At 32.8% G+C, this 26155-nt stretch overlaps 2 protein-coding genes across 9 annotated transcripts in view; one reads left to right on the forward strand and one right to left on the reverse strand.

The window, feature by feature from the left end:
• Positions 1-286: 286 nt before the first annotated feature.
• LOC136974899 (chromosome partition protein Smc-like) lies at positions 287-25613 on the forward strand. Of its 5 annotated transcripts, none has more exons than XM_067269885.1 (3): positions 287-392; positions 5397-5537; positions 8265-9490. In XM_067269885.1, exons 2-3 carry the CDS (start codon positions 5478-5480, stop codon positions 9258-9260), a joined length of 1056 nt encoding a protein of 351 aa, XP_067125986.1. In that variant the 5' UTR covers positions 287-392; positions 5397-5477; the 3' UTR covers positions 9261-9490. The 5 variants fall into 5 exon arrangements, with proteins under 5 accessions (XP_067125986.1, XP_067125987.1, XP_067125988.1 ...); XM_067269886.1 differs by having other exon boundaries at positions 358-379; positions 5394-5537; XM_067269887.1 differs by having other exon boundaries at positions 364-383; positions 5394-5537.
• LOC136974893 (muscle calcium channel subunit alpha-1-like) overlaps positions 10459-26155 on the reverse strand; it is a 112216-nt gene continuing 96519 nt past the window's right edge. For 2 of the 4 annotated variants that reach the window (XM_067269870.1, XM_067269871.1), the window contains 4 exons: positions 18309-18568; positions 18110-18204; positions 15818-16554; positions 10459-12129 (listed from right to left, as the gene is read on the reverse strand). In XM_067269870.1, the coding sequence (XP_067125971.1) occupies positions 16225-16554; positions 18110-18204; positions 18309-18568 (685 nt within the window). In that variant the 3' untranslated portion in view covers positions 10459-12129; positions 15818-16224. Of the gene's footprint in view, positions 12130-15817; positions 16555-18109; positions 18205-18308; positions 18569-18659; positions 18719-25177; positions 25506-26155 lie in introns of those variants that run through there. The other 2 variants (XM_067269872.1, XM_067269873.1) reach the window with 2 other exon arrangements.

The raw sequence follows: 26155 nt of genomic DNA on the forward strand, positions 1-26155 counted from the left end.
GAATCACAGTTTGAATCTTCTTGAATAATGAATGATACCCATTTTTATAGCTTGTGTTCCCTTTGTTATAGTCTGATGGCAAAACCAATGGGAAAGCATTCAGTTAAATGGCGCTCACACAATACTGTGATTACTTAATACGGGATTTCCGGTGTATGGAAAGTTTTAAACCATCCTGTAGAAAATAGCGAAAGAAAACATGTACAGGTACATTCGCTTTTAAACGAATTGACATTTAATCTAATGAAAAATCATACATTTTATCACCCTCAGACACTTCCTTCCTCATAAGTATTAGAATTATTCCTGTGACACTTTCGCAAACTTCCAGTAACTGCTATTAATATTATGAATATCCTAGAAATTTATGTACAGTACAGTACGTAGGTATAGTAAAATTTTATTTTTATGTATCAATAAATAACCAGCCAAAATCAACAGTGTTGCTGGTCGCTCCGACTGGTTATTTATTGATCCACCCTTATATATTAAATTAATATCATTGTCTATAATGCATTTAAGTATTTAATATCAATTTATTAAAATAACTATAATAGTATATTTGGTTAGATTCAATTTTTCAAATACTTTAATGGTAAGCTATGGTTAATGAAATAAATTAATTTATAATTTTTTTTATTGTTAATTATACTACATACATAATTATACTACATATAATTATACATATACATACAAAATTGTTCTTCATTGCAATTGGAGTGAGTTTAGAGCTTCTTAAATTCATTCACGCTTGTTGGGAATAGTAAAAATCAATCTAAATCAAGGATTCTCAATCTTTTCCGGTGCATACGATTGGATAAAACCACTGAACATTGGTAGTTCGTTGCTCGTCGCAGGCTCACCATTTCCTGTGTTTACTTAACGTGTCTAACACCTAAATACAGTCCAGTTTTCCATATAAAGTCCTTCCCGGAGGTACCCTTCTCGACAAATCACCCACGTGTGGAGTTTACCTTATCCCCATCAATCCAATCCAACCTTTTCTGCTCAACCTCTTTCTAAAGCTACATTTTAATTTACATTCATCAGCTTCTTTATATACTTACATAAAATAACAAAGAGAATAAAATAAAATAAAAATTCAAAATTCTACATTTTATTTTATTAAAATTTAAAAATATGTCAATTATAATTATATAACAGTCGAACCTCCGATAACGGCCACTTCTAAATGGCAGCCATTTTTTTAGGGATTTTTTTTTTTTGGCAACAAATATAATAGAAAACAATTTTATCCACTAACTCCTAACTGATCCTCGCACACCAGCAGCCGAGTGGATAAAACCACTGAACCCTGGTCAGTGGCGCGTTATCCTATGGGCAAAAAGGGCAATTGCTTGGCGCCCCCACAAATAGAGGGCACAAAACCAATCTTTTATAAAATCATTTCCGTAGTAAGAATATCGAAATTTAAATTTGGCGCCATATCTGAGGACCCTAGATTACCAGTGTGGCACAGCAAAAACCTTTCTTCGCGTTTATAAGACCCAAATAGCGGCCAGTTTCTCATAAAAGTTCTCCCCGGAGGCATTTCCCTCGGCAGGTCTCCCAACTGACCCTTAATAATTCGTTACCCTTGAAATTAAACTCTCCCTTCCAGGAACGCTAGTGACCAGGCTGAAAAATGACCCCCCGATCTAGATAATTTTCGGTAAAAACTACGTTGCAAACAATAACGCTCATCACAAATTAATTCGGTGTTACATAAAATTAATTATGGATAGAATCTGTTCATTTTATTCTCTATTTTTTAAATAATGTAACGATGTAAAACCATTTATTCGATTAAAAAACAAGATCGCCATTAAGAAATCGCCCGTTATCCATCTATTGTCGTAAATTATATAAATCCGCCTACACTTGTATTACACATCAATTAGCGCATAGTTTTTAAGTGTAACGCGACCTTCGTACGTCAGCTTTGATGTTTCGCAGGCAAATTTAACGAGCTCTTATCAGAAAATTGTAGGAAGTAGTATTTCCTCGCTTAGAAAATATGGCAGAATCCTACCTTCTCGTCGTGTTTCTGGTCTTCGGTATCAAGGCTGAAACTCTTCCTAATTGCAAACAGGAGTTCTCTTGCGAATCCTTCTTATATCTTAAACATCGAGTCAATGGAATGTTTGGAAAATTGGAGGAACTGTCGGTGACTCAAAACAAATTAAGAACAGTAGAAGAACACTTACTCTCGGATAAAAGGATCTTGCTTAAGTGTAAAGAAGGCGTCGAACAGTTGAGGAATCAATTCGACAGTTTAAAGAAGAATCCTGGAAGTGATGAGAACACCATATTTAACTTTAATCGGAGTTTAATCGGAGTACAAGAGAAAAATTCTCTGTTAGGAAAGAAGCTAAGGAAGTTAGAAGAAAAAATTACAATTAACGTTACTCAGAAACTAGAAGAACACGAAACCGCTGATAAGAATGGAATGCAAAATCTGACCGAAATTCGTGCCAAATTGAAAGATATAGAAAAGAATAATGCAGAAAACTATAAAAATTTGGTAAGAGATATCGAAAATAAGGTTGACAAATCTGAATTTTTTAAATTTAATTTTAAAGTTAATGGTGAAATTCGGAGTTTGAAAGATGCCGTAAGGAAATTGGAAGAAACCGCGCAGAGTTTTCCGTCGCAGAAAAGGAAAATTGTAGAAGAGCAGAATAAATTAACAGAGAATATAGACGATTTCAGGCGGCAGATTGCACAACTGAGAAACGATTTGAATAATACCAAAAAAGAACAAGAAAAGAAATTTTCTTCCTTACAAGATTCTTTGAAAGACATCAAAAAACTTCTGACTTCCAAGAAAGAACAAACTACCACAACTCTCAATCCAGAGTAAGTTACTTCTTATTTTTAATATGAATTCATTTCAATTAATTAATATATTCGTGTTATATATTAATTATACGTGAACTTAAATAAAAACTTGAAAGATAAGATTACTAGTTCATTTTTTAGTGTTAAGAAAATGCAAAACAGTATATCTAAGACCTAAACAATCTTAATGTACAGATTTAAAACTTCCTAATTTTAAAGTTATTATTTGGTGCCGGGGAAGCACCTCATATATTATATTGAGGTTTAGTTTAGTTTATTGCATATGACTCGTGCCAACCCGTTGGCGAGGTTCGAACCCACGACCAGTGTTCGGTGGTTTTATCCACTCGGCTACCGGTGGGTTTATAGCTTAGGACCCGAATAAGTCCAAATCCTTGTCTGAATATATCTTTTCTGCACTCTAAAAGAATACCGAAATGTAATAACGATAGCCTAAAATGAAGATCCAAGATTTTAGACCATAGCTTATAAAATTCCCCAAAAATGAAGACATTTAAAATTTCCAACCTTGCCAGCCGAAGCGGTTAAGCAGGCCATTTTACCGAGGTGCCACTGGGCGGTAAGAGTTAAAATTTAGAGTAAACAAATTTACTAATTAGTACTAAAACCAAATATTCTGAACGAAACAATAAGGCCTTAACAATTCGATATTCTATATTCAATAATGGCAGAAGTCTTTGATAACCTTTCAATGATGGATTATTTTACTGCCCTGTTTCTGTTTAGCTTGATTGTTTATATTTATCTAAGAGAATCGTGCCAATTTTATGATGAAATCGAAGACGAGGATTCTCAGCTCCACGATGACAAAAGAAAATCTGATTTCGATAACACCATTAATGATCCAATCAAAGTAGAAGAAAACGAAAGCGAAGAATTGCAACAAAGGACAATCGAGCAAGAAATGCCTCCGAGTAATGTCGATATCAACCATTTTAGTCCCGATATCTCTAAAGATAATTCCTGCGAAGATATCTTGAGCACTTTCGTTATTATAAACGAGCATTTACTGGAGGAATCCAACGTGGAAAACTTGGAGGAACCCATCCTAAACGGGAAGACAAAAGAAATTCTCCAGCGTAATTTTGGAATTTATTTAAACACGTACTTCGAATGAAGAATACTTTTTTCTATTTTATGCAAAAATTGTAGAGGGAAAAGTATTAATTAATGAGGATTTTTTAAAATATTTAATAATATTCTAAATTTTTAATTTTTGGCAATAAATTTTATTTAAGTAAAATCGAATTTTAATTGTGCTGAGAATTTTGGATTGGATTGATGGATTCGCCCATATGGCACGCAACATATGGGCGATCTACCACGGGGAGGTTGCTTTCCACCGAGACTTTCTATGGAAAACCGCCCCTTATTTAGGTGTTAGACACGTGAAGAAAACACGAAAAACTCCATGTGGCACCATTGGCAATGGCGCGAACCCGTGACCGACTACCAATTATCATTAGTTTATCCATTTAGCCAAGGGTTGGGCTAAAAATTTTGGGCCTAAATTTTTTTTTAAATTAATCATTTTTTAAATAGAAGTAGCCTGTTGTATTTTTAAGAGTCTATTCTGCTGCTCAAGATAACACTGAAAGCATAGTCAGAAACAATACCTAAAGGGTATTTTACGATACATAAAATCTCTGACAGATATTATTTATAAAATTATTAGTAATAAAAATTTTAGGCTATAAATAAGAAATTATTTATAGCCTATAAAGTAAAACCTGCGTAAGCCGGACTCGCACGGAACCGAATAATTTTCCGGTCTGGCAGGTTTAACGGTTAACAGGTCCGAAAATCGCTGCGTTGCGAAGAATTTTTCCCATTTACTCAGGTTTCCTTTTCATTAAGGTTCCGTTTTAAACAGGTTTTACTGTATTTATTAATATAATATAGAACATTGCTATAATATAGTAGAAACTAGCAATTTATCAGCAATATTTATGTAATTAATGCAGGCTATGTTATTCGTTGCCATTTTCTTCACCAACAAGTCAAGCAGAGCATGTTTTATGGATAAGCTAAATAAGCTCTAGCTTAGGGCCTCACGTTACGAGGGGATTCATTCTATTCTTAAAGACGTATTGCCCATTATTATTTTGCAAAGGAGGAAGAGCCTGAATTAAGTTGTAGTGCAGAGCCACAACACCACAAATCTAAATCCGGCCCCGAAGGCCGAATAATCGAGATGACAAAGGCTTCTACTATCCGGCCTTTTCCTGTTTCTACCTGCCGCTCTAGAGATCCAGCGTTGTAATAGGTTGGATCAGAAATTCTCATAAAGGTTGGCCTTTTAAAAGGGTGGATTAGATATAAGATAAAAAGGCCTCCGCGGCCATTTTAACGTGTGTCCGAGGGCCTCTATGGCCTTGCACCATTCTTTTCTTGTATCTAACAGTACGCCATTGTAGACCTACTGTTATGGATCTGACAGTTTTTTTAACTCTATAGGAGGAGAGGAGATTCATAGAAATTTGTGATTAAGAAATGTCTTTATTACATTCTATTTTATTTTTTAATTTCAGAAGAGATTTAGAATCGGCCCTATCTAAAGGCACCGAACTGCTTAAACAATCGGGTGGTGAAAAAACATCTTCAAAATCTGTTTCATGGACATCGGAGGAATCATTTTCCGAGCGTCGAAAACCTTAACCACAAAACCAATTACGGTAAAAAATGTCTTCGATTGTTGTAATCATTTTATTTATAATTTAGAAATTTAAAATGAAAATGAAATTATTTTAATTAATTAAAACCACATCCGTTTGACTTCCCCTTTCTCGGGAAGCTTATCAGTAAAAGTGCTTTCCTTATCGTGCAATTCTTCCTAATTTAGTGGCAACCATTTTCCTTACCATCTATAAATCACCTTTTATCATTAATTAATTAATTATTCAGTTAGATACTTAAATCAACAGTTCTCAACAAGGGGTACGCACGAAGGATCGGTTAATGCTACAAATCTGTACACGGAAGAATCCTGTGTTATCCTGCGAAGGACAGTTGCCTGGGGTCTTCACCGACAGGGGCACCAAACCAATCTTTTGTTATAAAGTCTTTACTGTAGTAAGAATATCGAAATTTAAATCTGGCCATATCTTGAGTCCATAGATTGCCGAAGTAGCGCAGCGCAGAACTTAAACTTCACACAGCTAAGGAGGTTGAATAAAATTTAAAGTTTGGTTTTATTCAAAGGGGAGATGCCTCCTAAGTGGTCCTTTATGGGAAACTTGTCCCTATTTAGATGCTACTAACGTGAAGAAAATTGGGAAAACTCCACGTGGTCAGCCCGTTAGCCAGGCACATCGTCGTCGTCATCGTAAGGCCTTGTGTGCCTGTTGTCCCTTTAATTCCTATCTCCATTTTACTTTATTCCTGCTCTGCATCACACGTCATTCGTCGTTTCCTTCCATTATTTCCTTAATTTACATCTGAATCTTGCTCACACGCGGGCGATAAATATGGCATTCCATCTGAGATTTCAAAACTTATCAGGTAAATTTAGGCTACTGTTACTTATTTTTACACTTAGACTGTAGCTAATAGGCCTAATGATGGATGGGAAAGATAAAAATACAAGTTACAATTTTCAGTTTGCTCCTTGCTCCCCATTGACTTCTTCCTGGCTAAAATGCCGGATTTATCTTCGAAAGAACACAAGCAATTTAAATTTTTTGGGGTACCTTGCAACTGAAAAATAAAGGAAATCAAAAGGAATTCTTCCTTCAGAAGAAAAAATAAAACTCATATTACAACTTCTTCCGACTTTTCAGTCGCAAACTGCTCAATCACATCATCAGATGACATTTCTGTATAATTTGTAATTGCGAAGGGACCCCTATTAGCGCGGGGCCCCAAGCAGTTTCATGTTTTACTTCCTGGTAAATCAGCCAAATGCCCGGCTACAGGACCGAAATATATTAAAATTTAAAAAAACACTTTCGTACTACTGTTTCTTTGACGATAAATTCGGGTATTCATAGTTAAAGACGGATTTCTTTTTTCAAATAATTTAATGAAGTAAATAGCTATTTTGTATCGATCGATGTAACAAATGACACGAAATAAGAGGAGGATAAAAATTCACTGTTTATTGCCTCATATCGTAATTGCCAACAAGATTAGATATTCGGGGACATGCATTAGGCTAATTACGTGCACAGTAGGTCCCGAAGAGAGGGAAGAGATGCTGTGTAGCAACGTAGCCAGGGCCATTATAGGGGCCCGAGACACGGTCATCTATGGATACCAGGCCCGAACCTGACGTCACAATCGGTCTTGTGAGGTGTATTGATACCTCTTCACGAAATTAAAGCTTATAATTATTTATATAATTTTAACGAATATGTCTGTCTTTCCTTAATCTCGAGAACGAAGTCAGATAAATGAAAGACGATACCAGATATGGAAATACTGGGGACAGAAAGCCCCGATTAACTATATACGAATTTCCCATGCAAACCGAAAGTCATGTTATTTCAATTCAAAGAATTTTCCTCCGAAAGGTCTTAGATAGATGACCCGCACGACGCTATTGTTAAAGGGGAAGTATGATGTACAGGGGCAAGCCACTACTTATTTGAGGTGGAAAGCATATATTAGCTCCTGATTTATTAAAATCCTGTATCAGATTAATGTTATTTATGAAATATTATATATATTTCCTAATATTGTTGACGAAACGTTTATTCTATAAATAGCGATTTTTAGACAATATGCACGCCTCCTGCGACGTCACGATACGTCAGGTCACAGCCCATGGAGGGCTGTGGTCAGGTTCAGGCCTGGTAAGTGGCCATGCCCCTTTTTTAAAGTAAATTTCTTTGCTTGCAAGGACGTTTTATCGTAGAGCATGGAGGGAATAAGGAAAAATCTCCCCAAATAAAATGATTGGCGGGTCAGACTCATTTGCGAGGTAGATGTGGTTTAGGGAAGGGTCTCTCCACGTAGTTGTGCACAGTTTTTGGGTCACTTTTGACCCCCTCCCTCCCAGATGCGTACAGTGATGCATAGTTTAGAGGGATAGATCACAAAAAGTAATCATTATACACGACGGGGAGGTGTACCAGGCATTTTTATGTGGACTTCAATGATATCGATGGCATAAGAATTTGTTTTTAGCCTAATTAGTATTTAGTAAGCTTACTTAGTCATACAAATAAATCATCAGAAAATATTTGCAGAAGTTTCTTATACATTAATTTATATAATTATTTTGATCAATTACGTAACTGAATTACTATTAAATTTGCTTTTTATAATCCGGAATCAAATTACTCAGCGTGTAATCAAGAAAAAAATTGAACAAAATGGCTATCTACTTCTTAGAAATGTAGAATATAGGACTGGAGATTAATAACTTTACACTAATGGATGCATTATAAATCTTCTTCAAGGATTACGACACTATCGACCGGAGGAGGATCGGGTATCATCATCATCCTTCACTCGCTCATAAAATGACGCATGTGTTAGTTCTGTGTTCGGTGTTAATCATTAATTTAAATCCCATCCGCGGTTCGAGTTACTGCGAAGACGTACCTTGCGGTTTTGTGGAAAGCACGAAATTTAAACTAGAAAACGTTAAACCCGAACTCGACGTTATATCGGATTTAACAGCGAATGTCGTTAAGAACGAAATTATCGTCACAGAAGAGTTTAATCCTTCTGTCAAGCAAGCCATAAAAGATTTGCACGAGTTACTTTTATACACGGAAGATCTGAATAATGAAGATTTAATTGGCGATGAAGTCCCCGAAGATTTGTTTCTTCGGCTTAATATGGAGGAAAGGAGTCGCACCCAACTGGAAGAAAGGTATGATAAGTTATTAAAGGAAACTGAAATAATAGTAAATAATATATTACAACTTTCTAACAATGAAAAAGAAGCCGAAGACTTACTTCAAGTTATAAAAAAACACTCGAGTAATTTAATTCTAGCTGTGGTTACCACTCAACAGAATTCCGAAAAGTTGATGAATACTAAAATGGCGAATTCTGAATTTAATCGCACGATACAAGACGTGATTTTTCAGCTAAATAAAACTCTTTCGCACCCGCTGCTTATAGGAAACTCAGATTTACTTAATTTGAAAGACCAATTAGAGAAAACTTATGATATAAATGTGCAACTCGTGGGGATATCTCAGGAAATTGAAGAAATTCGAGGATCTCTACAGAAATTACGAGAAATTGGTGATAATATGGAGGCGATGGAAAAGGATATTCGAGCAATTTTGGATTCATTGAACGCGAAAAACGAAACTCGAGTACCACCGAGTAGTAATAACAAATTTGCAAAGACTAGTAAAAATAATAAGAAAAGAAAAGAGGGCCTCTCCGTTGCAGAAATGATAAAATCTAAGAAAGAAAATCAACTTAAAAACGGTTAAACCAGTCATTTGATGTAAGGATGTAAAAGGTGTGTATGAAAATAAAGTTGTGTTTTCTACGTTTTATTACCGAATTTTATAGAAAACTAGTCGAGTGCGCCTGGCATTACTAGGGCTTACGAGGTGACAAAAATAATGGTGTATAGTAAATAAAATGTACTGTACATTTATTGAGCCTAGTATTTACAATAATGAAACTAAAAAACAAAAAATTGCTGGGGCTAGTTAAGAAGGGGGGCTTCAGGGATGGAACCACACAATATTTTTCTAGGGTGTCGAAGAATATTTGTGCCAAATTTGGCGAAGATACGTTGGAACATTTGCATACATACATATTTTGACTTTTATATAAATAGACACAGTATATTTTCTACACACCTTTCTACACACCTTCTACACACCACATCTATTATATCGATCTTGGTTTATTTATGTTACAAGTAAAGCATGGCATTAAGGAGGAAAAAATTCAAATTATTTTGATGGTGAGAACCGGCAGTCAGTTTAAATCGCTGAAGAGTTTGACAAGCTGCATCCAGGCTTCTTACCTGGAAAGTCTGACCTTCACTCTGACCATGGATCTCCACCATCAAGTTATTTTGCTTATAGTGTGTGACTTATGTAGTACAAAATCTACATGGTGTCTCTTAAATATTGTTTAGAAGTATGAATATATTATACATTTAATTTTATGGTATTTATTACACGTGTGTTTATATTATGCTGTATAATTTTATATATAAACAGTTCATTTTTAATTGTTAGCATGCTTTTCTCCAACAAGATTTCAAATTTCATACAGTAAAAGTATTTGAATTGACTCAACTCTTCCTGCTTTTGGTATAAATAAATATTGTTATTTTACAAGCCGGATATTGGGGTAGAGCCTACACATGGGCATAGGATAAAGAAAGGAAGAGTGCAAAGAGTTGAAGAGGAGGAGATAAATTCCTAGTAGGATAATGTACGGATAGGATGAAGAAGTATTAAAATAAACACATTTGTCGAGAAATGTTTACATAGTAGTCGTAGTTACATAAGGTAACGGCTTCACTATACCGAGACAGTACGGTGAAAGCCGGATAATCAAGACTCTACTATAATAAAATTATCATTGTTCTCATTATAAAACTTTAGAAATAATAAAGTTTTATTGTAAAAATGTATTATTATTAAATAACAAAGATAACAAGACTACTTTTTAAGAATTAAGAAAATCTCTTTATTGCACATATTGTATCACAACATCCCATGCACAAAAAATGATGTATTATGTTACATATTACAATAGATTATGGGAGAGCTAGTCACCCGATAAAAATGGAAAATTCGGTGTTACGAAATCAAAATCTGAAATAGAATTTTTTTTTTTTCCACCAGTCTTAATAATTCAGTAAGAGTTTAAACAGATAAAAATGTATCGTACAGTATTTGATACTGTCGGTGTAAACTGTATATCAGAGTGAAACGTGATATGATAAATATTTTGATAAACATTTGCAAAGTAGCAAGGACTGTTGTTCAAAGCATTTTTCTGTAAAAAGTTCACTTTTCTTTTACATTATTAAGTGATATAAGGATATATTTTGTTTTTTTTCCAAAGATGTGCATGATATAAATCTTATTTTAAACGTATTACGCTCGTATTTAGCTTCGTCAAAATTTACGGATTTATCTAACAGTAAAAATTGTTTGTGTTGTTTCAAAATTGTTATGAAAATATAGATGATAGTCTTAAAATTTTTTCTCGTTCCAACTTTTTTTTAAATACCTTTGCAAATTCTTATCACATATACCGAGTAGTTTAGTAACAGTAATATATTCTACCAACAACATTGAGAATGTAATAAACAATTTTTGCGTAGCATTGCCACATACAGTATTAACTGTGGATAAAGATATACAATTACAGTACATAATTTAAGAAATACATTATCTCTTTATACAATGTTTCTTCTTTAAATATCAAGATATTGTTTTGTATAAATAATTTCAAATGTAAAAAAAAAACACATCCATAACAACTACAATCTATAAATAAATTATGCTTTTATGATTTTGTTGTTGTTGTTGTTGTTGTTTTGGATTAAGCAAACCAAATTTCACAATGGAATAAAAGTCTGGTAGGATAAAATAATAAAAATATATCTGAAGATAATACTATAAGTATTTCACGTGATATTAAATACAATTTAAAATTTTTTCGTCACCTGTACGAGATGTATCGATGGGGAGGGGATGGAAGATACACGAAGAAATGAAAAAGAAAACAAAAAAATCAAATCTACACAGCATGATTGTTAATTACAATGTCGTAAAGAAAACTGCATACACGTAGGAAAAAATTCACAAAAAAGAAAATTATCAAATGGGGAAAGAGGCACAATTCACAACAATTATATTATGTTTTTTTTTTTTTCTTTTCTTTTTTAGTTTTTTTTAGTTTTCTAAGGTTTCACTCTTGATGAATTACAAATTGTATAAAAGAGTGAAGTGCTAAGTTAGGCACTTGTACTGTGAAGCTACATTCAAACAACTGTGGTTCTTGAATAATCAAGCATGACACACAATAAGCATAGTCGAATTCTTGAAAAACTCATTTCAAATAATCTGAGTGATAATGGAGGAGAGAAAACTTTTGTTAATGATATTATGAAATAAATTTTTTTTTTTAAATTGTTAAGTTGTGAAAATAATTTTTATAAGGAGAATAGAAAAAAAAATAACCAACAAAACATTCTTCATTGCACAATGATGGAAGAATTCATAAAATAGAAGACAACAAAACAGTGGAAGACAATCCTGTGGCATACTAAATTCTACCTTGACAGTAATCAGTTGAGGTGAGTCACTTTTTTATTCTGGGAATCTGCAATAATTAATAAGAAAAATTAGTATTAGAACAAAAAGAAAAGAATTAAATTAATTATTATTTCTAGCTAAAGGTATATACGCATGTTAATGACGACGACACCCAATGCCTGTGGACTAAACACAATTAAAAATTCGCATTAAATGATATTTAGATGAAATATCTTTATTTTTAAGGCCTCGGGCCGAGACCCCCGACACTAAAATCTATACAAGGGGAATTTAAAAAGTTCCCAGAAAATGTATATAAAAACACGAGGGTAATTTCAAACTGATGTAACACCGTGCATAAATATTGTGTAGTATCGTCAAAAATATTTTAGGGCCCCAATAATAACATTTCTCCGAGGCCCCCCGATCCTCCAGCTGGCTCTACTTGGGTGCCAAACTGCAAAAGTGTCATAATGTTTATAAAAATATAAATACATTGGAGCTATTCCTAGGCTTGTATCAGGTGTCAAAATTGTTAGAAACACTCCTTGTGTAAGGACTCATCTTAACTTTAACACTTAGAGTTATTATTTTTAATTAGTAATTTTGAGAGTATCTAAATATTAATCAGAAGCATCATTCAACTTTCAGTCCTAATCAAATCAGTACATTATGAATTTAACTATCTAAATCAAATTAGCCATATTATAGTACAATAAACGGAATTTTCGGACCTTCAAATTGAGACACTCAATAAATATGACATCACAAGTGCCAAAATGTTGAATACCTTGTAGTAGGGCCCTAAACTTAGACGTGGTAATCGTTGTCACTTTATATATTTTAACTGTTTGCACATTTGATAATTTAATGGAGAAAATTTGTGCTAGTTTTAAAGAAATTTGTGGCACATTTTCTACACTTGTAATTTCAATACTCACAAATACCTTACACATTGGTTCGAGAAGATAAATTTTAATGTAAATAAACAACCAAACTAACATTTTTGATCACTTTAAGAGATATTTGTCAGATTAATATACTGTTTGACAAAATGTAAGGTTCAAAAATGTTAGATTTAATGTAAAATCAACCAAACTAACTGCTGGAATCAATACATAAGGTGTCTGTGATTATTTATATCCTTATTCAGCTTCTGAGGTGTTCTTTTTTGTAATTTCATTACTATTACTTACTATCATTCACTGAAGGGGTTTGAAACAAAAATTTAGAAGCATTTGCTGAGTGGTAGGTGCAATTCATCTCCGCTAACATACATAATACAGGAAAACATCAAAAGTGAAAAGAAAAGCTATCTTTACATAAAGATGAATTCAATTTGAGTGCATACATTTAGACTAATGCACTTTCAAGTAGTAAGAAAATACAGGTATACCATTGAATTTCTGGCAACTGACTGACTGGCACCTCATTTAATCTGGGCAAAATTACAAAAGAAAGCTTGCAATTCCCAGGGCTGCAACACTAGTTTATGGGATGGCTGCATATGACTTGTGTGTAGGATGTGCTTATTTGCATTATTTATGCTGCACTTATTGGCAGTGATACCACAATATTTTGATATTCTTAATTTATTTTGCTTAAATTTCACCCTAGCCATGGCTTCTAAAAGAGATGAGAGTATCAGTGGTGGTATCAAACAAACATCAGTCAATACTGAATAATTATTATTGCCTTATTGTGCTTATGCGTTAATACTTAACACCAGTTTAACAGTCCTGTTAATAATTTAAGTCCAAGTTGACAAATATAATACCAGTCAATACTGATTTAAGATAAAGTAGAATTAATAAACCAAACAACTACCAGATTACATAGGGCTAGTTTTTTGCTATTATAAATTAACTGCAAAAAATTAGCCAAACGTAATTCAGTAGTTGTTTGGCTTATTAATAATATATAATCGAGTTTTAAAATGTTTGTATAAAGTAGAATTGTCGAAAAAAAAGGGGGAGAACCGTGGTGTTTTGGCTCAAAAGCTATATGACATCTATGGTGTTAGTTAATCAACTGTTTATGATATAAAGAAATGTATTATTGTACAAGTATCGATATTCATTTATTTATTTATTTTATTTTCTAACTTATCATTCTACGGCATACTTTAAACTAGAGCTCCACAGCCAGTGCGCTGCAACACAATGTCTCCGAGAGGCGGAAAAACAGAGTTTATGGTGGAACACGAATATAATAAATACTTATTGATTCAAAAGTGACAATGATATGCCTATCACATATTTATTGTGACTGATGTTTGTAAAAGAAGATATTCTAACTAGCTTCAAACTTTTACACCTCTGAAGTCACATTTCACAAAATGTGTGCACAAACTTGTTTTTAAATAGCTAGAGTCATATTTCGTAGAATTTGTGCACATTTAAATTTGGCAAGACTCACACCATTTTTTTAAAGTGATAAGATGATTTCTCTATTGTGTGCACCTGTGATCACGGAGTCGAGACCCCGATCACATGCTTTTCACACTAGGACTGTGTGATACTTCAGCCAGGTGGTTCCTGAGTTGTTATGAAAATACAGATCGAAATAAGACTAATAACTAAAACTAATTTCAAATATTTTAAAATTATAAACATGTAAAAAAACAGTGAATCAGTATTGTTTTGATACGTACTTGAAACGCCTATATTTTTTTTTTTGTATATTTTTACTTGTTGTACACCACAGAATTCTGGAATGTGCTTAGGTATGATATGCATAAGAAAAGATTGTGGAGCACTGCTTTAAACACACGGGAAATGTATAATTAATGAGTTAGATAAATTATTATTAGGCCTATACATGACCAGGGTTGGTCAAAATGCAAGGCTTAGGAAATAAGGATGCCAGATATTCAGTGATGTACTTGGATATTAACATATAGTATGGTATAATATATTACTATAATATATAATAAAAATAATAATATTAGTATGAAGTACTGTATAATATATTAGCAAATCCTGACAAGAGATGTAATCTATCTGTTTAAGATCATGTAAATATCTAAGAGAATAGAGTGAGAAAGAGTATACAAAGAAAAAACAGTAACCTTAATAAAAGTATTAATAATTGCTGTGTTATGAAATAGTGCTAGTCCCCAGATCTGTACTCTAGTTTTTAATGCCAAACTTGCAAAACCACCATTTTTATTCGGGTCTTTAATTTGCAACATTTGCTATTTTTAGTATTATGCATTTCAATCTCTCTAATTGCAATGCTGGGCTACAATTTTTAATTTATTTAATTTAAAATATAAAACCTGAATCTGAAATTATTAGTGTCTTGCCCCTGTACATCATACTTTTCCTGACAACAATAGAGTCGTGTCGATCATCTACGTAATGCCATTCTGGGGAAAATATTTGAATTGAAATCCTGTGACTTCCAGTCTATACCAGAACTTCCTATATAGTTAATTGGGGCCTCCTGTCCCTACACTTTCCATATCTGGTTTCGACTTTCATCTATCTATTCTTGAGATTAAGGACAGAAAGACCAACAGACGGACAACAGTAGGAATTTATAAATCTACAATTTTTTCAAATTGCAGCCCAAAAAGGCCTCTCAGAAATGTTAAACTTTTATTCTTATCAAATTTTTGTTAAAAGCATGTTTTCCGAGTTATTGCCTTGTAACAACAATCTATGTGAAACAGCCGGTATGTGCGAGACAAATTATCTTAAGAGAAATATAAAAGAACATATGTAAATCAGTGTTAAAAACAATGATCCTACCTTTTAACTTCCAGTGCCTCCAACTTAACTGCCACCTGTATTTGCTTCAGTAAACAATAAACAATCAATAGTGGAAGCAACTTCAAATAATAAAAAAATTCCTTTTTGGCACTTAACAGTCAATAGTCAGAAGTTGGGCACATAAAGCCTTCTTCCCTGAGCAACAGTTACTTTTCAAAGTGGCTCACATTTTGTTCATTTGATTTGAAATGAAAGGCACTGGTACATCACAATTACTTCTTGTGTGCAGGACATTCTAAGAAATTCTGAGGAGAAGGGAATAATTCCCATATATAACAATTCGTCCATTGATCTTTAAATCTTAACTGTCTTACTTTTTTTAGGAAAGTAGGAATACCATGACAAAACAACTTTCCAACTTTTTACTCCTAAATAAACATTCAATGCTATAACTTTGTATCACCAAATTGACTTTTATCTTTAGGCTCCCTGTGGGTTTGAGCTGTTTCGTCCGTCGGTACGTAACCGATGTTTAAAAACCGTTCTTCGCTGGGATATTCAAAAGTTCTTGCCCGACTTAAATTTCTATTTTCGACGAGATCTTCGTCCGGCCTGTACAGCTGAGGAGTGCTCTGACGCCTTTCGGCCTGCATTAATTGATGAGCAGCATGGTCGAGTTGTTCCGGTGTTAGATTGATCGCTTCCGCCAATTCTCTTTGCGTCGTTCTAACAAAATCGGGATCGCAGTATTTCCCTAATCCTTGTTCTTGAAGAACCTAAAATAATTATGGTAAATAATTAAAAATATATTCTAAATACACAAAGAAAAAGAGATTTATTATTGAAAAAACCAGGTAGCAGTTTGCTAAATTAACAAACAAACTAACAAAAATAAATCACAATATTACAGACAATACTCTGATCTTTTATATAAACAAATATATACATACATCTATATATAAAGTTTAACAATTTATAAGCAATAACTTATCTCAAAACTTTTAAATTTTTATGGCATGAAAACGTTATGTGAAGGTTCGAATATAAGAATAACGAATTTTTATTTTATTTGCCAACCGATTTTCGACAGTTAGGGTTAAATCAAAAACAGAAACAAAAAAACGGAAAAACACCGACAAATTTTCTCGTAAAAATTAATCATAAACTATCGTTCCCACGGTAATACTTCCTTGTAGAAGATGAGTTAACTGTTGAAAAATAATTATATCATGTAATTCACCATTGGTCAAAAGGGACTTCCACCCTTGACGTACTTCACAAAATCTCGAACCCAAGATCCCGAAATAAAAGGAAAAACGAACGAAGATGACGAGAGAGAGAGGGAGAGAAAGAGTTTCGACAACTGTCAAGTGTGTGTGTGCCGTGGATTATCATTTCCCGCCGTTGAAGCCGTCCATTTCATCTATCTACAGTCCATTGACTCTTATTTTCAAGCGAACTCTCGTTCCTCAGACTTTGTGCAAATCTCAGGATCACAAATCTCCGGATCACTAAGGTATTTATCCTGCTCGCGATGTTTTGTAAACTCTCTCTCTCCGATCACTCGGGACGCGGTGTAATAATTCGATTCGATGATATAAATACTTCCAAATATGTTAATTGATGTATTCCCTATTCTCAAAATAAACGGGTATTTTTGTTTAATATTAGAAGAGTGTGCGTTTCTTCCTCCATTACCCTCATCATCAGCATCTTATGCTTCCGAAAAACGCGTATCTATCCGCGAGAAGTTTGATAGATTGGTGTCAGTTCCTGACGTAAACCGGATCTTACGATCCCAAATCCGTAACTAATCATTGACCGCTCGAGCCTTAATCATCCTTTCGACAACCGAGGTCGGACCTCAAGGTCTTGTGCCGTTAAGAGGTAGAGAAGATAGGAATCATCCTCCATCTCCTACCCTCGGTTAACCTCACAGTTATATCTACATTTTTAAATTGATGAAAATCGTCATCAATATCACATTAATTTATTATACAAGTTGAATTAATCAATGCACCTTTAACACTGGGTAAAGTTTTAATAATGCTGATCTTTTTGATCTAATTGGCAGTTGTATTTGGATGTGCACAGTTAAAAATGTTAGTGTTATTTAAAATTCATCCACTGTTGAAGGCTCATTGATTAATTCAGCTGATTAACCATAGCGGCTAGTTCATCCTTATGAAAATTAGCAATAATTATTTCTGACTTTGATATTAAAGCATGTAAAATTTGTTTTGTTTTGATAATTAATGCGCCTTTATAAAAAGAAACAAAAGCCCAAAATTAAAATATTATCATTTCGAAAATAAAAACTGATCCACTTACTCGACCAACTAGATTTTCAGCACTTCCGACGACTTGCCCGTAATGTTCGGTAGGACTTTCGTACGTGTCAGATGATCTTTTCTCATATCTATTTCCTAATGTGGAATAATGTGTAAAATTATTAAATATTTTAACCTATTCAATTGAATATTTTACTACGTATCGTCATATCTTTATTTAAATAATAGAGAGACGTTACCGTGAAACGAGGCCCTGTGTGTGGGCACATAGTTAGAGCTTTCGCTGGATAACGATCTCGGATGTAAGGAATCTCCGTACCCCCTGGGTTTTTCGGGAGTCAATCCTGCAACCACCATTGCTGGAAACTGAGCAAATCTGAGTGAACTGGCAATTAATGGTTGTTCTGCTCTTGGTTGTTGTTGTTGTTGCTGCTGCTGCTGCTGCTGCTGCTGCTGTTGTTGTTGCTGTTGCACTGGTTGACGAGGCCCATCCTGTAAACTATCATCCAAAATTGGTTGTTCATGACTGTCTTGCTTAGTAAGACAAAGAAAGCGGAATGTTTCTGTTCCACTTCTGCTGACAAACTTACGGGGAGGAGGAGTTGGAGGTTTAAGAGCCATGTTATCTTCAGAATCATCCAAGGAAACACTAATAGCAGTTACGGGAAGGATTTAATGATTAGAACGGGAAAGGTATTAATGAAATAATTACGCAACTAAAACGTTATAATATTTAACTAAATCTACGGAAATGTTATTAAGCCATGCACATGCTATTTTATCAGAACAACAGTGCAATTCAGTAAATCAAAATGTACAAATTCTCTTTTTTATGGAATTAAGAAATAATTTTATCTTATAAAATTATTTCCGTATATTCTTATAGTAGGAATCGACAATTCTTCAATGAAATAAGTCAATTCAATAGAAACAAAGAAAAGGGAATAAAGGATGTATAAAAACATTTTAGTCTTTTAATCTAAACAAATTCAAATTTTTTTCCAATACAAATCAAAGAAGAAATTACAAAAGTTCGTTTATAATAAAAATATTTAATAGTACAGTACATTAGCATTTTTTTTAAGTTTGTACCAACGCCGACCATTTGTCGGTATCAATAGAAACATCAGTAAATTAAAAAATTACTGAATAATGTAAACAAGCATTACTTTTCATTTTAAGACTACAATAATTTATGGAATAACACAGAAAAGTTCCTTTTGTTTTTCTTTTATGTGGTCAAAAAGTATAACGATAATTTAAAATCAATGATAATCGACAAGCAAAGACTCGACTGCAAGGTACAAAATAAATCAAAATCCAGGGAAATCCTAGCAAACTAAATTATCTAACAATCCTGCTGTTATAACAATAATAAATAATAAAAAAACTAAATCATTGAACAAACGTATTGACTTCTTTTAGACCCAAATGAATCAAACTTTTGGTAAATGACTCAATTTATAATGATTATAAGAATTGCAAAATGCTAAGAATGCTTTCTTATATTTAATAGTATCATTTAAGTCACAAATGGTCCAAAAATCAAAACTTTACACGGAACGAGTAACCGAATCTATCTATTCGTAATAAAATTTAAATTTGCACTGTGAGAATTTGTAAAATTTGATATAAATACATCAAATTTTACAATAAAACATATGAAATTTGGTATTATATAACTGTATCACCAATATCATAAAATATATATGACATAAAAATTAAAATAGAATAAATAAGACAAATAATAAAGTTGTCTTATATTTACAGGGTGGCTAATAAATATTTTAAATTAATTTACATATATTTAATATGACCATCGTGACATAATATGCTTCAGTTACCACCGTCAATCCGAGGACAATAAAAAAACAAAATTGGAGACAATAAAAATGCCTTTATTTAATAATTTGTATTAAAGAACATGAAGCTGTCATTAGGCTGAAATATTTAGATTCTCCTCGGTACGAACATATTGAAAATAATGTAACATTGATGAAACAAGTATTAAAATATCGTATAGAGAGAGAAACATTATTAAAAGAAGAATTAAAAACAACATTGTGTGATTGTAAAAGATAAAAATTTAGTTAACGAAAACACAGGATATAAATTAGATGACTGTCAGAGAGAGATCATACCACCACCCCCCGCCAACACGAGTCGAGGCTGGAAACCTGCGTCATGCTCAACAGGTCGTCGTCATCGACCAATGCGCAACGTCATATCGGAGAAAGAGCCTACAAGTGCTAGACTCTTCATATGATCTAGAAGAATAAGAAGAAGAAGAGAGATCATACCTATGTTGCACCTGCAATGAATATGTGGAATCTATGGTGAAGTATAATTTTGTCATAAGTTTGGTAAAGGAGAATAATCTTAAGAAATAGATATTATAGTGTTTGCGAGTATATTTAAAATGGTTTTTTAGAATTTTATTCTAAATTATCGTAGCAATCCTTTTTTCCACATATCTATCAGGTGTTCTGGTATTGTTGTAATGTCAGAGAAGTGTTGTTTCTTTAAGACTATTGCTATAAACTTCTTGTATGTTTTGTACTTTACTTAAATGTCACTTAGATTGTACTAAAACAATTTGTACATTTTATTGGATAATTTTATTGTTAAATAAAGGCATTTTTATTGTCCTCGATTGACAGTGACAATTGAAGCACATTACATATATTTAATATGACAATTTTTTCGTAAAGTAACTTAAAGTATTCGAATCGTTTATGATTTAATTAATTAAATTATTCAATCTGAATTTTAATAATTTATGGGATGGAAATATCTAAAACTCATACATTAAAAAAACTGATTTTTCCTAAACAACTAAATTAATTAAACATTTAAATTTGTTTAAATAATATTTTATACGTAATGATTTGTTTGTATGTTCCATTTAAACTTAAGAATTAGTTTCAAATATTTTTTCCTTTTAATGTGCCGACTTCATATAAGTTAGATCGCAGACAGCAATCTGTTAGTGAATGTCACCTAAGAGTCATCTTATGAAGCATATTTTTACTTTTATCATCAGAAATAAGCTAAGGCACCAGAGAACAGAATATTTTCATGGATTTTAATAATGTTGTTACAATTATGTGTTATTTTTAGGTGAATAAAATAATGTGTTTATTACTGATAGTTTGTTGAAACATTTTTCCACATTAGAAGTGCAATAATAGCCCAATTTGTGGCAATTTTTATTTTTTCTGCATACTCGATGTGGCTCTATTAGTCTAGTATTTTTCCCAATGGTGATACAGCCTCTAAGTAATGAAATTCATGTTCATTCCTAGTTCTATTTGCTTTGTTTGGCATTTACCTCCAATCAGATATCTAAGTGGCTATCAACTTTAGAGAAGTAGACTCCTTCCCCCTGCATGGAAGTTGTTTTACAAAGCTCAGTCCCAACACTCTTCTGCTCATGTCACCCCTCTTATAGCACAGGACGGCAACCGCCTATCCTGAGTAATTTTTCTGTCTGAACAGCTGCAGTTGAACTGCAAAGGTCGTTTAGCCTGACGATGTCCATTCGACACAGATGAAAATGTTTGCTTTTATCTCTGATTGGAGTTAGTTTAAAGTCTGAGTCAACTGAATTATCTCATAGTTGGTCTAGTCTAGTAATTTTCAACTGGTGTGCCGCAAAAATTTTTGAAGGTTATTAATTAAATTATTTTCGAAAGAAGCCCAAAGAACAAATAGTGCACACGTCGAAATTAAAACCTCTGAAAATTCGTATAATCAATTTAAATTGTTATAATAAATAAATATATACGTAATGTAGTAAAAAAGACATATTCATAAGCAAAGTTATAAGGTTATTTCATTTAAAATGAAATTTTCTTTAAATCAAAAATATATCTGTCTATATTTAGTTCAAACTATTTAAACTCAGAAATAGCGGAACATTGGGCAGATTTGTAAAGGCAATTATCGTGTAACTTTTAAATGCATATTAAGACTTAACGTTAATTGTTAATATTGTTGTAACCTGCTGCTATTTTAAGAAATAACGATACTGTTTTATTTAATTTGCAAAAAATATAGATTAAAAAGAATTAGATTAAGTGGCAAGTAATATGAAAATAGATTGGTTACAAACACGACTTCAAATCGCATGATTTTTCCCACAGAAATTTAATTATAGGTTCAAACGTGTCACAAGATAAAAAAGGTTGAAAAACACTGGTCTCGTCGAAGAGTTCTGTTTCGTGAGCCAACTACGAGATAATGTGTGTTGACATTTTTAGCAAAAATAAGCTTTTGATACAAGTTTGGATGAAGAGTATTGCATGCGGTAAAGTGCTTCATTAAAAACTGTACCAGGAAGCGATTTGCCCAATGACACGGTAGCAATCAACATGTTGACTTTAACGACCACGGAAATCATTATATGAAAAATATCATAACTTATAGTATATTTGCTCTTGTTGTAATTGTGCGCACAAGATAACACTTAATACTCTTAGCAATCACATTAAAATTTATAAATGATAATGCATATTTAATAAATTATCATTTCCTAAAGTAAAAGATGTTTTTGTTTCAATTCTCCCCTTCAATATGAGTAACAATATATAACTGCATATAACAATAGCTATTATTATTATTGTTATATGTCACTCAATACAATATGCCTGCATTTAAATAATATTTAAAGCAATTACAGTAGAGCATCGATTATCCGACCCCCGATTAACCGACTTATCGGTTAACCGACCGCGTTCTAGTTGGCAAATTCAAATGTCCGCTAGTGATATGGCGCTACAATATTTGGTTATGTCTTGGCTACTTTATTATTTTTGTTAAATTTTTGCATGTTTTAGCTGGCAGCACTGGCTCGACCATGAAAGAGAGGAAAGTATTTAAACCAGGCCTAATACACTATACTAATAATGTATTTTTTCATACTTTTCGGTTATCCGACTTTTCAGTTATCCGACCAACCCCAGTCCCCAATTGAGTTGGATAATCGATGCTCTACTATATTTCAAATTGTAAAATTTATAAAAAAAAATATAATTCTTACTCATGCTAAAATATATACAGGTTGCTCCATAAGTAAGTTAACCAAGATATATTTTTAAGAATGGGTAAAACCAGTATGAAATAACTAAACGTTGTTATTTCAAATTTGATTGCTCGGTTGAATTCCAATCGTAATTAACATTCGGCTTTTCCAAACAATTTTTAATCCTTCTTAAAATAATAATAAAATATATCTCCATTAACTGACTTTCAGGCTCTTCTGTATAAAAAAGATGGAACTTTGAATAAGTTGATTTATGATGTAATTTTATAACTTATTCAAAATGATGGCTATATTTTTTTTGTTTTTTAAACTATAAAATAATAAATATTCATTATATGAGGGTAATTATAGATAATGAGCACAAACATTTTTAAAAATTTTGAATATATGATCATATTAATCGAATCAAATATGGCAAACTCCCATATAATGGGTTCCCCTATATGACGACGACTAGTATTCGTTCGAAATTCTAATTTTGTCGTCCAGAGTTACTGTACGCATTTTCTTCTTCAACTTCTACTCATAAGTTTAAACTTGCATAAAATCGTAATGTGTGTCTCAATAATGCAACTTCCTATAACGTGAAACATATGCCCTGCATTGAACGAGACTCCACCATATAAATATTAAAATTTTATTTTAAAATTTTAAAAACCTCAGGAATTTTTTAGAGGCAGTCCACCCATATATGTCGGTTATATCCCTCACTACCCACCAATCCCATTGTGAGCGTAGCCAAAAATGTACTGGGCTTGCTAAAATGAGGCCCTCTTACTTGTTAGTGCTGACAGGGCAGAAAAGTTTAATATATATATATATATATATTTGAAATTTTTGATAAAGAATATACTGTACAAAATGAGAATATATAAGAAGTTTAGCAATATAAAAAGATTTACTAAACATTATATTATGTTGCGCTGAGAACAAGCTTTGGAATTAATTTATGCTTTTTCAGAAAATCTTTTTCCAGTATGAGTGACCGATTTATAATTAGATCCTGCACTTTTTTTTTTATAAATTCAATATTACTGTTTGTATTAATGAAAATTTTAATTATAAAACTGTTAACTTTTATAAAATATGGGTTGTTTAATGTTGTGGCAATATGCCATATTAATGTATATATTAGATATAAGTTTAGTTTTAAGTTTTCTTTCTTCTTCCTTTTGTTTTCTCAAATTTTCTACTAACATTCCTTCCTGTGGGTGGAGTAACCCTTTCCGCAAACCATGTTAACAAGAAAGTGAAAGCTCTGAGGCTTCTAGAACAATAAGAAGGTTCTTTCTTGCGTTGGACTCTTGGTGAAGACAGACGTGTAAAAGATTCACCCCTGCTTGTTGTCGAGAAAGACTAAAAGAGACGAAGACGGTTGACAAGAGAGAAAGGACCCTCATAACATAAGGAGAGAAAGAGAGAGAGACAACGTCCCTTGTATACCGAGAATCTTCGAAGTGATCCGAACAAAGATCAAAAGGAAAACGATTTATAGTGGTTCCCCACCAGAAGAGCATTGATACCAAACAGAACCCAGGTATCCTTTATAACCTTCTTCTTACTAAAACCTTTTGTTATTCTTCCTTTCCTCTTTTTAGTTTATAATTTAGAGTTAGTATTAGTTATAAAATTACAAGTCTGCCTTTTCTTATTTGTTGTGATTGTGTTCGATTGACTTGTACTTGCTCAATTCCTCATCCCAGTTTTAGGATATTGTATGACGCTAATGCCAATAAGCATATATGCCAATAAGCATATTCTATGCTGTTGTTTTTGGCTGGTTATTTATTGATCCACCCTTATTTATATAAAAGTATAACTTAACAATTTAACTTAACCTTTTTGGGAAAATTCAATGAAATATTCTATTAAATTATTTAGTTTAATCCTTCTTATTGAGTTATCAAGATAACTTAGAATTAAATGTAACATTCAATTCTATTATCAGATTCAACTATCTTCTTCTATCGTCCTAGAAAAGCTCATTACCTTTGATACAAAACCCTCATATAACTGTTATATATCAATATTACTTAAATGATAAAAATACTGTGATTAACCTACACTCTGGATAGGCAACTGTCACATTTTTGAAGTTTTCTTATTTTAAGTAAATTCTCTTGCAGAATATCGGACGATGTAGACGAGCTTCTCGACGTCGAAGAAACTGATGATAAAATCCGACATCTTACTTTGCCTATGAATTGCCCTCAAGGGAATGATTTCACTACAACGATCACACAGTTCGTTCTCATCGTCATCTCCGGATAAACTTCCTTTACAACTGTTACATATTTCATGGTTAGTATTACATGTTGGACGGAACTGCCGATGGAGTGGCGAAACGTAACTCCTCTGTTGGCAGATATTTATGTCGTCTATAGATAAGGAGCTGTACAGATTAGTCATGCAAATTTGTTAGCTAATTGTTAGTACACAGTAGGGTAATTAAAAGGAAAAGGATTAGAGACTTAGAGGAAAAAAAAAAACATGAATATTTATCATTAAAAATATAGTCAGAATGATCCAGTAATTATTTTAGTATATTAAGATAAGTCTTCTTAAAGTAAACTTATGAATTGTGATTCGTTTACAAAATGATAGCACAAATTCTCAATATTCAAGTATCATCACTTTAGCCGCACATAAACAGGGTCTTACAACGCTCCCATTTTAAATTATTTTAATTATGCCAATTATTACCAGAGCAATATGCAGGGTACACTAAACGATAGAATAACCATCAGAGTTTTGTCTCCCATCTGCAACAGAAAAATTATTTTGTGTTCTGCAGTTTGCAAAGTCAGGATCAATTGTCATTGCGCAACTTCAGCGATTTGCAGGAGCCATAGAATTGTTGCTGCTGTCGGAAAAATAACAACAAATATGTCATAGCGAGGGTAGAAAGAATTTAAGTAATGGTTGGATGCATGCCACACAACACGAGATGCACACATCGAGAAATCATAGTAGACAAATGTGAAACTCGGACAGTTTTTCAACATTTTAATGTACAGTACATTACAACGTTCTTGGATAACG

The sequence above is a fragment of the Centruroides vittatus genome, unplaced genomic scaffold, assembly GCF_030686945.1.
Source record: "Centruroides vittatus isolate TY-2023 unplaced genomic scaffold, ASM3068694v2 contig_359, whole genome shotgun sequence".
NCBI lineage: Eukaryota > Metazoa > Arthropoda > Arachnida > Scorpiones > Buthidae > Centruroides > Centruroides vittatus.

Excerpts from the sequence above, each read along its gene's own strand:
- LOC136974899 (XM_067269885.1), top strand. The coding sequence starts at position 5,478 with ATGGACATCGGAGGAATCATTTTCCGAGCGTCGAAAACCTTAACCACA. Across the intron at positions 5,538-8,264 it reads TAACCACAAAACCAATTACG|GATTACGACACTATCGACCG; the intron begins GTAAAAAATGTC and ends ATCTTCTTCAAG.